The sequence below is a fragment of the Bombina bombina genome, chromosome 5, assembly GCF_027579735.1.
Source record: "Bombina bombina isolate aBomBom1 chromosome 5, aBomBom1.pri, whole genome shotgun sequence".
In the NCBI taxonomy this organism is placed as follows: Eukaryota; Metazoa; Chordata; class Amphibia; order Anura; family Bombinatoridae; genus Bombina; species Bombina bombina.
In genome coordinates this window covers 584,404,038-584,418,499 of record NC_069503.1, presented here as the reverse complement: position 1 = coordinate 584,418,499, position 14,462 = coordinate 584,404,038, and the positions used below count along the sequence as shown (strand labels likewise).

The 14,462-nt window shown below is 41.8% G+C and overlaps 1 protein-coding gene across 1 annotated transcript in view; it reads right to left on the bottom strand.

Annotated features, from left to right (window-relative positions):
* INO80C (INO80 complex subunit C) overlaps window positions 1-14,462 on the bottom strand; it is a 141,581-nt gene that overhangs the window by 39,442 nt on the left and 87,677 nt on the right. The window contains exons 4-5 of the mRNA XM_053715808.1: window positions 8,942-9,053; window positions 7,675-7,742 (exon numbers count right to left, since the gene is read on the bottom strand). Coding sequence (XP_053571783.1) covers window positions 7,675-7,742; window positions 8,942-9,053 — 180 coding nt within the window. The remainder of the gene's footprint in view (window positions 1-7,674; window positions 7,743-8,941; window positions 9,054-14,462) is intronic.

Below are 14,462 nucleotides of genomic sequence, written 5' to 3'. Positions count from 1 at the left end.
CATGATTACTTAAAACTCAAGTCCTTTCTTGAAGGGAACATACCCATTACAGGACTATCCAAAATCATCTGACACTTCTCTGCCACCTCCTATAGTGATGAAAGGCAAAGAATGACTGGGGGGATAGGGGAAGTGGGAGGGATATTTAAGCCTTTGGGTGGGGTGTCTTTGCCTCCTCCTGGTGGCCAGGCGTTGTATTTCCCAACAGTAAGGAATGAAGATGTGGACTCTCCCTGCCTTATGGAAGGAAAGATTGGTTTGTCATCTAAGGCAGGGCTCTTCAAACCACCATATTTTCTGGGTCTCGACCTGTGTGTGTGTTGTAGTAGAGTATGTGTGGTGTATGTGTGTTGTATGAGAGTGTGAGTTGTATGAGAGTGTGTGTGATGTGGATGTGTGTGTGTTATTACCTTTTACAACACTTTCAAGTTTTACTACAATCAGAAATTAAGTAAGCACATATTTTAGTCACTTTGCCAAACATTGCAGCTATCTTGTTGTATAATACTTCAAAAATGTTCAGACCAGGCATAAAAATAGGGTCGCGAAGGTATGTGGTACCAAGGCACTGGGTCTTGGTAAAAAAACGTTTGAAAAACCCTGGTCTAAGGCACCATTTCTTCTTCGACCCTGATATTTCAAGAATCTTTCTAGTATGTTTTTTTTAACTGAAGCTATCAGATCTATGGCAACAATGTTTCTGAGACGCTTCCTTTACAGCCTACTTTCCTTTAGCAAGACTTCAAAGATTATCTCCTTGCCTTTGTTGAGATTGTTGGCTTTGGTCCACCAGGTCAATTCCAGCATTACCCATCCCCTTCCGGAATTTCAAAACAAAAAACAATGAATGAGTTCTTTTTAAGGTTCACGCAATCTTTTACATTTTTTCCAGACTAGTACAATAGTGCAATGCAGTTTTTTAAATAACACACCCCAGAAGAAAAAACAGAATTTATGTTTACCTGATAAATTACTTTCTCCAACGGTGTGTCCGGTCCACGGCGTCATCCTTACTTGTGGGATATTCTCTTCCCCAACAGGAAATGGCAAAGAGCCCAGCAAAGCTGGTCACATGATCCCTCCTAGGCTCCGCCTTCCCCAGTCATTCGACCGACGTAAAGGAGGAATATTTGCATAGGAGAAACCATATGATACCGTGGTGACTGTAGTTAAAGAAAATAAATTATCAGACCTGATTAAAAAACCAGGGCGGGCCGTGGACCGGACACACCGTTGGAGAAAGTAATTTATCAGGTAAACATAAATTCTGTTTTCTCCAACATAGGTGTGTCCGGTCCACGGCGTCATCCTTACTTGTGGGAACCAATACCAAAGCTTTAGGACACGGATGAAGGGAGGGAGCAAATCAGGTCACCTAAATGGAAGGCACCACGGCTTGCAAAACCTTTCTCCCAAAAATAGCCTCAGAAGAAGCAAAAGTATCAAACTTGTAAAATTTGGTAAAAGTGTGCAGTGAAGACCAAGTCGCTGCCTTACATATCTGATCAACAGAAGCCTCGTTCTTGAAGGCCCATGTGGAAGCCACAGCCCTAGTGGAATGAGCTGTGATTCTTTCAGGAGGCTGCCGTCCGGCAGTCTCATAAGCCAATCTGATGATGCTTTTAATCCAAAAAGAGAGAGAGGTAGAAGTTGCTTTTTGACCTCTCCTTTTACCAGAATAAACAACAAACAAGGAAGATGTTTGTCTAAAATCCTTTGTAGCATCTAAATAGAATTTTAGAGCGCGAACAACATCCAAATTGTGCAACAAACGTTCCTTCTTTGAAACTGGATTCGGACACAAAGAAGGCACGACTATCTCCTGGTTAATGTTTTTGTTAGAAACAACTTTCGGAAGAAAACCAGGTTTAGTACGTAAAACCACCTTATCTGCATGGAACACCAGATAAGGAGGAGAACACTGCAGAGCAGATAATTCTGAAACTCTTCTAGCAGAAGAAATTGCAACCAAAAACAAAACTTTCCAAGATAATAACTTAATATCAACGGAATGTAAGGGTTCAAACGGAACCCCCTGAAGAACTGAAAGAACTAAATTGAGACTCCAAGGAGGAGTCAAAGGTTTGTAAACAGGCTTGATTCTAACCAGAGCCTGAACAAAGGCTTGAACATCTGGCACAGCTGCCAGCTTTTTGTGAAGTAACACAGACAAGGCAGAAATCTGTCCCTTCAAGGAACTTGCAGATAATCCTTTCTCCAATCCTTCTTGAAGAAAGGATAGAATCTTAGGAATTTTTACCTTGTCCCAAGGGAATCCTTTAGATTCACACCAACAGATATATTTTTTCCATATTTTGTGGTAAATTTTTCTAGTTACAGGCTTTCTGGCCTGAACAAGAGTATCAATAACAGAATCTGAGAACCCTCGCTTTGATAAGATCAAGCGTTCAATCTCCAAGCAGTCAGTTGGAGTGAGACCAGATTCGGATGTTCGAACGGACCTTGAACAAGAAGGTCTCGTCTCAAAGGTAGCTTCCATGGTGGAGCCGATGACATATTCACCAGGTCTGCATACCAAGTCCTGCGTGGCCACGCAGGAGCTATCAAGATCACCAATGCCCTCTCCTGATTGATCCTGGCTACCAGCCTGGGGATGAGAGGAAACGGCGGGAATACATAAGCTAGTTTGAAGGTCCAAGGTGCTACTAGTGCATCTACTAGAGTCGCCTTGGGATCCCTGGATCTGGACCCGTAGCAAGGAACCTTGAAGTTCTGACGAGAGGCCATCAGATCCATGTCTGGAATGCCCCACAGTTGAGTAATTTGGGCAAAGATTTCCGGATGGAGTTCCCACTCCCCCGGATGTAATGTCTGACGACTCAGAAAATCTGCTTCCCAATTTTCCACTCCTGGGATGTGGATTGCAGACAAGTGGCAGGAGTGAGTCTCCGCCCATTGAATGATTTTGGTCACTTCTTCCATCGCCAGGGAACTCCTTGTTCCCCCCTGATGGTTGATGTACGCAACAGTCGTCATGTTGTCTGATTGAAACCGTATGAACTTGGCCTTTGCTAGCTGAGGCCAAGCCTTGAGAGCATTGAGTATCGCTCTCAGTTCCAGAATATTTATCGGTAGAAGAGATTCTTCCCGAGACCAAAGACCCTGAGCTTTCAGGGGTCCCCAGACCGCGCCCCAGCCCATCAGACTGGCGTCGGTCGTGACAATGACCCACTCTGGTCTGCGGAAGCTCATCCCCTGTGACAGGTTGTCCAGGGACAGCCACCAACGGAGTGAATCTCTGGTCCTCTGATTTACTTGTATCGTCGGAGACAAGTCTGTATAGTCCCCATTCCACTGACTGAGCATGCACAGTTGTAATGGTCTTAGATGAATGCGCGCAAAAGGAACTATGTCCATTGCCGCTACCATCAAACCTATCACTTCCATGCACTGCGCTATGGAAGGAAGAGGAACGGAATGAAGTATTTGACAAGAGTTTAGAAGTTTTGTTTTTCTGGCCTCTGTCAGAAAAATCCTCATTTCTAAGGAGTCTATTATTGTTCCCAAGAAGGGAACCCTCGTTGACGGAGATAGAGAACTCTTTTCTACGTTCACTTTCCATCCGTGAGATCTGAGGAAGGCCAGGACAATGTCCGTGTGAGCCTTTGCTTGAGGAAGGGACGACGCTTGAATCAGAATGTCGTCCAAGTAAGGTACTACTGCAATGCCCCTTGGTCTTAGCACCGCTAGAAGGGACCCTAGTACCTTTGTGAAAATCCTTGGAGCAGTGGCTAATCCGAACGGAAGTGCCACGAACTGGTAATGCTTGTCCAGGAATGCGAACCTTAGGAACCGATGATGTTCCTTGTGGATAGGAATATGTAGATACGCATCCTTTAAATCCACCGTGGTCATGAATTGACCTTCCTGGATGGAAGGAAGAATTGTTCGAATGGTTTCCATTTTGAACGATGGAACCTTGAGAAACTTGTTTAGGATCTTGAGATCTAAGATTGGTCTGAACGTTCCCTCTTTTTTGGGAACTACGAACAGATTGGAGTAGAACCCCATCCCTTGTTCTTCTAATGGAACAGGATGAATCACTCCCATTTTTAACAGGTCTTCTACACAATGTAAGAATGCCTGTTTTTTTATGTGGTCTGAAGACAATTGAGACCTGTGGAACCTCCCCCTTGGGGGAAGCCCCTTGAATTCCAGAAGATAACCTTGGGAGACTATTTCTAGCGCCCAAGGATCCAGAACATCTCTTGCCCAAGCCTGAGCGAAGAGAGAGAGTCTGCCCCCCACCAGATCCGGTCCCGGATCGGGGGCCAACATCTCATGCTGTCTTGGTAGCAGTGGCAGGTTTCTTGGCCTGCTTTCCCTTGTTCCAGCCTTGCATTGGTCTCCAGGCTGGCTTGGCTTGAGAAGTATTACCCTCTTGCTTAGAGGACGTAGCACTTGGGGCTGGTCCGTTTCTACGAAAGGGACGAAAATTAGGTTTATTTTTGGCCTTGAAAGACCTATCCTGAGGAAGGGCGTGGCCCTTGCCCCCAGTGATATCAGAGATAATCTCTTTCAAGTCAGGTCCAAACAGCGTTTTCCCCTTGAAAGGAATGTTAAGCAATTTGTTCTTGGAAGACGCATCCGCTGACCAAGATTTTAACCAAAGCGCTCTGCGCGCCACAATAGCAAACCCAGAATTTTTCGCCGCTAACCTAGCCAATTGCAAAGTGGCGTCTAGGGTGAAAGAATTAGCCAATTTGAGAGCACGGATTCTGTCCATAATCTCCTCATAAGAAGGAGAATTACTAGTGATCGCCTTTTCTAGCTCATCGAACCAGAAACACGCGGCTGTAGTGACAGGGACAATGCATGAAATTGGTTGTAGAAGGTAACCTTGCTGAACAAACATCTTTTTAAGCAAACCTTCTAATTTTTTATCCATAGGATCTTTGAAAGCACAACTATCTTCTATGGGTATAGTGGTGCGTTTGTTTAGAGTAGAAACCGCCCCCTCGACCTTGGGGACTGTCTGTCAGACAAAACCTCCCTGGCCCCCTCAGACTGGTGTAGGGGCCCTTCAGAAACAATATCATCAGCGTCCTCATGCTCTTCAGTATTTTCTAAAACAGAGCAGTCGCGCTTTCGCTGATAAGTGGGCATTTTGGCTAAAATGTTTTTGATAGAATTATCCATTACAGCCGTTAATTGTTGCATAGTAAGGAGTATTGGCGCGCTAGATGTACTAGGGGCCTCCTGTGTGGGCAAGACTGGTGTAGACGAAGGAGGGGATGATGCAGTACCATGCTTACTCCCCTCACTTGAGGAATCATCTTGGGCATCATTTTCTCTAAATTTTGTGTCACATAAATCACATCTATTTAAATGAGAAGGAACCTTGGCTTCCCCACATTCAGAACACAGTCTATCTGGCAGTTCAGACATGTTAAACAGGCATAAACTTGATAACAAAGTACAAAAAACGTTTTAAAATAAAACCGTTACTGTCACTTTAAATTTTAAACTGAACACACTTTATTACTGCAATTGCGAAAAAGTATGAAGGAATTGTTCAAAATTCACCAAAATTTCACCACAGTGTCTTAAAGCCTTAAAAGTATTGCACACCAAATTTGGAAGCTTTAACCCTTAAAATAACGGCACCGGAGCCGTTTTTCTATTTAACCCCTTTACAGTCCCTGGTATCTGCTTTGCTGAGACCCAACCAAGCCCAAAGGGGAATACGATACCAAATGACGCCTTCAGAAAGTCTTTTCTATGTATCAGAGCTCCTCACACATGCATCTGCATGTCATGCTTCTCAAAAACAAGTGCGCAATACAGGCGCGAAAATGAGACTCTGCCTATGATTAGGGAAAGCCCCTAGAGCATAAGGTGTCCAATACAGTGCCTGCCGGTTATTTTACAAAATTCCCAAGATTAAAATAATTCCTCAAGGCTATGGAGTATAAAATATGTTTATATATAAATCGATTTAGCCCAGAAAATGTCTACAGTCTTAAAAAGCCCTTGTGAAGCCCTTATTTACTGTCTGTAATAAAAATGGCTTACCGGATCCCATAGGGAAAATGACAGCTTCCAGCATTACATCGTCTTGTTAGAATGTGTCATACCTCAAGCAGCAAAAGTCTGCTCACTGTTCCCCCAACTGAAGTTAATTCCTCTCAACAGTCCTGTGTGGAACAGCCATCGATTTTAGTAACGGTTGCTTAAATCATTTTCCTCTTACAAACAGAAATCTTCATCTCTTTTCTGTTTCAGAGTAAATAGTACATACCAGCACTATTTTAAAATAACAAACTCTTGATTGAATAATAAAAACTACAGTTAAACACTAAAAAACTCTAAGCCATCTCCGTGGAGATGTTGCCTGTACAACGGCAAAGAGAATGACTGGGGAAGGCGGAGCCTAGGAGGGATCATGTGACCAGCTTTGCTGGGCTCTTTGCCATTTCCTGTTGGGGAAGAGAATATCCCACAAGTAAGGATGACGCCGTGGACCGGACACACCTATGTTGGAGAAAGTACCCTTATCTTATTTACTCTGCACTTGGGCTGGGAAGTAAATTACTACCTAAGCATGATTAAGGGTGAATAACCCAAAACATTTTCTTTTTGTGTGCCTTGCTGAAAGATGTCAAGACAAGCTTTCTTTGATGAAATGGTGCTGTGGCTATTTCTGTTTTTTATGCTTGTGGGGTGTCTGCAGTTGCCCCATTTTCACATGCATCAGGTATAGTGCTGTACTGTATTAGTGACTTTGAATTGCTTCCTAAGGCAAGTCCTCATCTGATCTGTGTTTACAACACTGAATTAATACAACAGCCACTAATAGAATGTTAACAATAAAAAAAAACTGAATCCCATCTCCCTTTGCTGTTGATTAGTCATTATTACCTTCCTATTTTTTCTGAGATATGATATCAGAACATAAAACAAAACTAACAGAAGATAATAGTAGTATGAAATACACCCACTACTGGTATACAGCTATATATAATATTTTATATTTTTATTTTTCTAATCACTAGCATTGGTTGCTTCCTGTCAATCTTGAGTGTACCAATTCTTAATAACTGTGCATTCACTTTACTCTTTTTACAGTACTATGTTAATGATGTTCCCTGGAAATTGATCTCTGGATGACTTCATGTACAAAAGACACAAATGTTAGGGTTGACATCAAATTGAATAATTTATAATAAAAGCCCATAGCACAAACAATCTTCACAGGAACGTTTAAAATCCCCCAATATGTGGGGCTATATTTGTTTATTACAATAAATTTTAAAAACTATTTCCTATAACTTATTTCTTTAATCAAGCACCATAACATTACAATAACCAAACTCATAAATAAATAGGTAAACCAAATCAATTAGGATACTTTTAAAATGCACTTAGTATAGTCACATGGTCATTCTTTTTATATGCACACTTTCTAATGCTCCAACTGATACTGAGCATGTGCAACAGTGTACAGCATATGCATTTTATGATTGGCTGGTGGCTGTCACATGATACAGAGGGAGGGAAAAATGAATTAACTTTAAGATTTGCCAGAAAATATTCTACTGCTCATTTCAAATTCAAAGCAAGTGCTATTGCATTGTCTTAGTGTAATCTTAACTCTTTACTTTAGATGCTTACATCATAGGCATCCAATTTCAGTTTCTAAATTATACTTACTGGAAGTCCTGATATATCAGAATACTTCTTTGCTGGCTTGCATGAAGGTGGTGCGTCAATGCTGAAGTCTACAAAGAGATGCACTGGTCATATATTTATTGTTTAATGCAAGTCTTACAAAGTTGTACAAATTGTAAGAGTAAATGTTTTTTCCACAGTAACTTAATTAGTCATAGTAGCTGAATATGCCAAATTGAATTGCTGATACTCTTATGGCATCAGCCAAATTTAGGAAAATAGTTAACAAAAAGCCGAGTCAAGTAGATAGTGATTCACTTTAGACAAGTTGATGAAAAGAATGTCAGTCAGTAGATGTGTATCTGACTGATAAACTATGAATATGTATAAAGCTAGTAAGATAAGCAGCCGCTGAACAGATGCACAAGTAATTTATACAGTTGTCAAACACATATTGCACAAAACATCAATTTCCCAGATGTGGGTTATTTTGTGTGAGGGTATTTTTGAGATATGACAAAATTTAACAGCTGCTGCATCGAAATAAATCTTTATCAAAAGCCTGTCCCTTAATCAGCAGACCTGCAAATATTTCTCCCAAAGAGTCTATATTAGATGATTACCGCATTTTATAATTCAGTTAGGTTTTATTGTGCATAAGTGAAAATTGCTTACAATCTAAATCCCACAAAAAAAAAAAAATCAACATTAAAGGCACAGTTAAGACAAAATGTAACTTCTATGATTCAGATAGAGCATGTCATTTTAAATAACTTTTCAATTTACTGCCATTATTAAATGTGCTTCAGTTTCTTGATATCCCCTGTTGAAAAGCATACCTAGGTAGGATTAAGAGCGGCAGTTCACTACTGGGAGCTAGCTGCTGGTTGGTAGGTGCACATATACGCCTATTTTCATTGGCTCTGTCAATGTGTTCAGCTAGCTGCTCCTTCAACAAAGCATGCTAAGATAATTTGATAACAGAAATATACATTGAAAAGTTTTTTTTATTGTTGTTTAAATTTTATGTTCTATGTGAATCTAATAAGAAAAATCTTGGGTTACCTATCCCTTTAATTTGGATTTTCAAGTAAAGTGGTAATAAGTCAAATGAATATTGCACAGAAGGATTTTGTTTTATCCTTAGTTGATCTTTCCTGTTCTAAGAAATTAAAAATGCTGAGAGCACTGGACATTCCAGCAAATATGCCAGAATATAAAGTACTTTAAGTCGACATTGCGTTGAAGAAAGTTATTTGTTTGGACTTTATTATTTATAAATTCATGCAAAACGACTAAAGCAGCTTACAGCTCGGATCATTTAGTTGCCATGGCAATGCCCTTTCTAAAGCAAGAATTTGTTTCAGGTTCTTCCAGGTCCTGTTTTTTTTACCAGCTGCGGCTCCTCCAATTCCCGAATGCTGCCGAAAAAAAAAAAAAGTGTTATAAAATCAATTAGATTAAATATTGCACACAATGAAGGTTCTTTGTTGTTACATATAAAGTTGCAGGGGGTTATGAGAACTTATGTTACCAGCAAAGAAAAAAAAAGATTCTGGTTAGGTTAATAAGATGACATTGAATTTAATAAACATATACATTTTTTTTTATTACTGGTGTTGATCATTTGTATTATAATAATATAAAGCTTCCTGGCTAATTTAAAAGAGCGTGACAGGCACATTTCCTAGTTTGCTAATAAAAATAGAATACAGAAAAAGAGTGAAGACTTCAGATCCTACATGTTTTCTATATTTTAACAGTATCAGAGCTTTTACACCACAATCAAAACTTGATTTTTTTTTTTAACTTAGGTGAAGATCGTATACAAAATGCCCCTGATGGTTTTGTCACAATTAATTAATTAATTTTTTTTTTTTTTTTTTCAAAAACTTTTATTGAATCAAAAATAGTAATCTGATACAAAAGTCAATGTAGGTAGAGGTGTAGGAGGCTCACAGGCCCCTAATCTCAAAGATGTAAATTGTACAAGTAATAAATAAATAAACATCACATATATGTGAAACATAGAAATAACATCATATGATCATTTTGAATGGTAAGCAGGAACGGGAGGGGTAGTTAGGAAGGTATAGAGAAATGTGGGGAGGGTGAGTAGGGTCAATATCGTTAAACATGCCAGTTTTAAGAATCAACCGTGGCGTTGGGTGCCTATGTGGTATCATAGCGTGCTCCCCAATCCGCCCAAGTAAGTTCAATTAATTTATTTTTAATTTTGGAAAAGTGGTATAGAGTACTGTTTTAAAATAACATTTTAATAAACTGTTGTAGATATTTGTTATGATAAAAAAACACTTGGCATGGGCAGAATGTTATTTGGCATTTGTTTAGTAAAGAAATTACAAACAACAAAATTCTGTCCATGCCGAATATAGCCATCCAGGAAATGCCCTAGTCCCACCCATAATGCATCTTGGCCTGCCTATGAACCCTTTGCTAAATGTCAGTGAGCCACTGCCCACAAGTACCCTAACCTCCTTTTCCATGACAGCATCAAGTAAAAGTTGGGAGGTATTCAATGTAATTCTTTCTAAAAAAAACCCCAAAAAAAACAATTTTTAAATGACTTTCCAATGTACTTCTATTATCAAATTTGTCTATTGGTATCTTTTGTTGAAGGAGCAGCTATGAACTAATGGGAGCTAGCTGAACACATTTGGTGAACCAATTGAGGCATTTGTGAGCAGACACCAATCAGTAGCTACAGTAGCTCTCATTAATTTGTAACATTCTGGTTCCTTAGCCTACCTAGGTATGCTTTGCAACTAAGTATACCAAGAGAATGAAGCAAATTAGATAATAAAAGTAAATTGGAAAGATGTTTACAATCACATGCTCTGTCTGCATCATGAAATAAAAAACAGAATTTATGTTTACCTGATAAATTTCTTTCTCCAACGGTGTGTCCGGTCCACGGCGTCATCCTTACTTGTGGGATATTCTCTTCCCCAACAGGAAATGGCAAAGAGCCCAGCAAAGCTGGTCACATGATCCCTCCTAGGCTCCGCCTACCCCAGTCATTCGACCGACGTTAAGGAGGAATATTTGCATAGGAGAAACCATATGGTACCGTGGTGACTGTAGTTAAAGAAAATAAAATATCAGACCTGATTAAAAAAACCAGGGCGGGCCGTGGACCGGACACACCGTTGGAGAAAGAAATTTATCAGGTAAACATAAATTCTGTTTTCTCCAACATAGGTGTGTCCGGTCCACGGCGTCATCCTTACTTGTGGGAACCAATACCAAAGCTTTAGGACACGGATGAAGGGAGGGAGCAAATCAGGTCACCTAAATGGAAGGCACCACGGCTTGCAAAACCTTTCTCCCAAAAATAGCCTCAGAAGAAGCAAAAGTATCAAACTTGTAAAATTTGGTAAAAGTGTGCAGGGAAGACCAAGTCGCTGCCCTACATATCTGATCAACAGAAGCCTCGTTCTTGAAGGCCCATGTGGAAGCCACAGCCCTAGTGGAATGAGCTGTGATTCTTTCGGGAGGCTGCCGTCCGGCAGTCTCGTAAGCCAATCTGATGATGCTTTTAATCCAAAAAGAGAGAGAGGTAGAAGTTGCTTTTTGACCTCTCCTTTTACCTGAATAAACAACAAACAAGGAAGATGTTTGTCTAAAATCCTTTGTAGCATCTAAATAGAATTTTAGAGCGCGAACAACATCCAAATTGTGCAACAAACGTTCCTTCTTTGAAACTGGTTTTGGACACAGAGAAGGTACGATAATCTCCTGGTTAATGTTTTTGTTAGAAACAACTTTTGGAAGAAAACCAGGTTTAGTACGTAAAACCACCTTATCTGCATGGAACACCAGATAAGGAGGAGAACACTGCAGAGCAGATAATTCTGAGACTCTTCTAGCAGAAGAAATCGCAACTAAAAACAAAACTTTCCAAGATAATAACTTAATATCAACGGAATGTAAGGGTTCAAACGGAACCCCCTGAAGAACTGAAAGAACTAAATTGAGACTCCAAGGAGGAGTCAAAGGTTTGTAAACAGGCTTGATTCTAACCAGAGCCTGAACAAAGGCTTGAACATCTGGCACAGCTGCCAGCTTTTTGTGAAGTAATACCGACAAGGCAGAAATCTGTCCCTTCAGGGAACTTGCCGATAATCCTTTTTCCAATCCTTCTTGAAGGAAGGATAGAATCCTAGGAATCTTAACCTTGTCCCAAGGGAATCCTTTAGATTCACACCAACAGATATATTTTTTCCAAATTTTGTGGTAAATCTTTCTAGTCACAGGCTTTCTGGCCTGAACAAGAGTATCGATCACAGAATCTGAGAATCCTCGCTTCGATAAAATCAAGCGTTCAATCTCCACGCAGTCAGCTGGAGTGAAACCAGATTCGGATGTTCGAACGGACCCTGAACAAGAAGGTCTCGTCTCAAAGGTAGCTTCCAAGGTGGAGCCGATGACATATTCACCAGATCTGCATACCAAGTCCTGCGTGGCCACGCAGGAGCTATCAAGATCACCGACGCCCTCTCCTGCTTGATCCTGGCTATCAGCCTGGGGATGAGAGGAAATGGCGGGAACACATAAGCTAGTTTGAAGGTCCAAGGTGCTACTAGTGCATCCACTAGAGCCGCCTTGGGATCCCTGGATCTGGCCCCGTAGCAAGGAACTTTGAAGTTCTGACGAGAGGCCATCAGATCCATGTCTGGAATGCCCCACAGGTGAGTGACTTGGGCAAAGATTTCCGGATGGAGTTCCCACTCCCCCGGATGCAATGTCTGACGACTCAGAAAATCCGCTTCCCAATTTTCCACTCCTGGGATGTGGATAGCAGACAGGTGGCAGGAGTGAGACTCCGCCCAAAGAATAATTTTGGTTACTTCTTCCATCGCTAGGGAACTCCTTGTTCCCCCCTGATGGTTGATGTACGCAACCGTCGTCATGTTGTCTGATTGAAACCGAATGAACCTGGTCCTCGCAAGCTGGGGCCAGGCCTGGAGCGCATTGAATATCGCTCTCAGTTCCAGAATATTTATCGGTAGAAGAGATTCTTCCCGAGACCAAAGACCCTGAGCTTTCAGGGATCCCCAGACCGCGCCCCAGCCTATCAGACTGGCGTCGGTCGTGACAATGACCCACTCTGGTCTGTGGAACATCATCCCTTGAGACAGATTGTCCAGGGACAGCCACCAACGGAGTGAGTCTCTGGTCCTCTGATTTACTTGTATCTTCGGAGACAAGTCTGTATAGTCCCCATTCCACTGACTGAGCATGCACAGTTGTAATGGTCTTAGATGAATGCGCGCAAAAGGAACTATGTCCATCGCCGCCACCATCAACCCGATCACTTCCATGCACTGAGCTATGGAAGGAAGAGGAACGGAATGAAGTATCCGACAAGAGTCCAGAAGCTTTGTTTTTCTGGCCTCTGTTAGAAAGATCCTCATTTCTAAGGAGTCTATAATTGTTCCCAAGAAGGGAACCCTTGTTGACGGGGATAGAGAACTCTTTTCCACGTTCACTTTCCAGCCGTGAGATCTGAGAAAGGCCAGGACAATGTCCGTGTGAGCCTTTGCTTGAGGAAGGGACGACGCTTGAATCAGAATGTCGTCCAGGTAAGGTACTACTGCAATGCCCCTTGGTCTTAGCACCGCTAGAAGGGACCCTAGTACCTTTGTGAAAATCCTTGGAGCAGTGGCTAATCCGAAAGGAAGCGCCACGAACTGGTAATGTTTGTCCAGGAATGCAAACCTTAGGAACCGATGATGTTCCTTGTGGATAGGAATATGTAGATACGCATCCTTTAAATCCACCGTGGTCATGAATTGACCTTCCTGGATGGAAGGAAGGATAGTTCGAATGGTTTCCATCTTGAACGATGGGACCTTGAGAAATTTGTTTAAGATCTTGAGATCTAGGATTGGTCTGAACGTTCCCTCTTTTTTGGGAACTATGAACAGATTGGAGTAGAACCCCATCCCTTGTTCTCTTAATGGAACAGGATGAATCACTCCCATTTTTAACAGGTCTTCTACACAATGTAAGAACGCCTGTCTTTTTATGTGGTCTGAAGACAACTGCGACCTGTGGAACCTCCCCCTTGGGGGAAGTCCCTTGAATTCCAGAAGATAACCCTGGGAGACTATTTCTAGCGCCCAAGGATCCAGAACATCTCTTGCCCAAGCCTGAGCGAAGAGAGAGAGTCTGCCCCCCACCAGATCCGGTCCCGGATCGGGGGCCAATATTTCATGCTGTCTTGGTAGCAGTGGCAGGTTTCTTGGCCTGCTTTCCCTTGTTCCAGCCTTGCATTGGTCTCCAAGCTGGCTTGGCCTGAGAAGTATTACCCTCTTGCTTAGAGGACGTAGCACCTTGGGCTGGTCCGTTTTTACGAAAGGGACGAAAATTAGGTCTATTTTTTGCCTTGAAAGGCCGATCCTGAGGAAGGGCGTGGCCCTTACCCCCAGTGATATCAGAGATAATCTCTTTCAAGTCAGGACCAAACAACGTTTTCCCCTTGAAAGGAATGTTTAGTAGCTTGTTCTTGGAAGACGCATCAGCCGACCAAGATTTCAACCAAAGCGCTCTGCGCGCCACAATAGCAAACCCAGAGTTCTTAGCCGCTAACTTAGCCAATTGCAAAGAGGCGTCTAGAGTGAAAGAATTAGCCAATTTGAGAGCATTGATTCTGTCCATAATCTCCTCATAAGGAGGAGAGTCACTATCGAGCACCTTAAGCAGTTCATCAAACCAGAAATATGCGGCAGTAGTGACAGGGACAATGCATGAAATGGGTTGTAGAAGGTAACCCTGCTGAACAAACATCTTTTTAAGCAAACCTT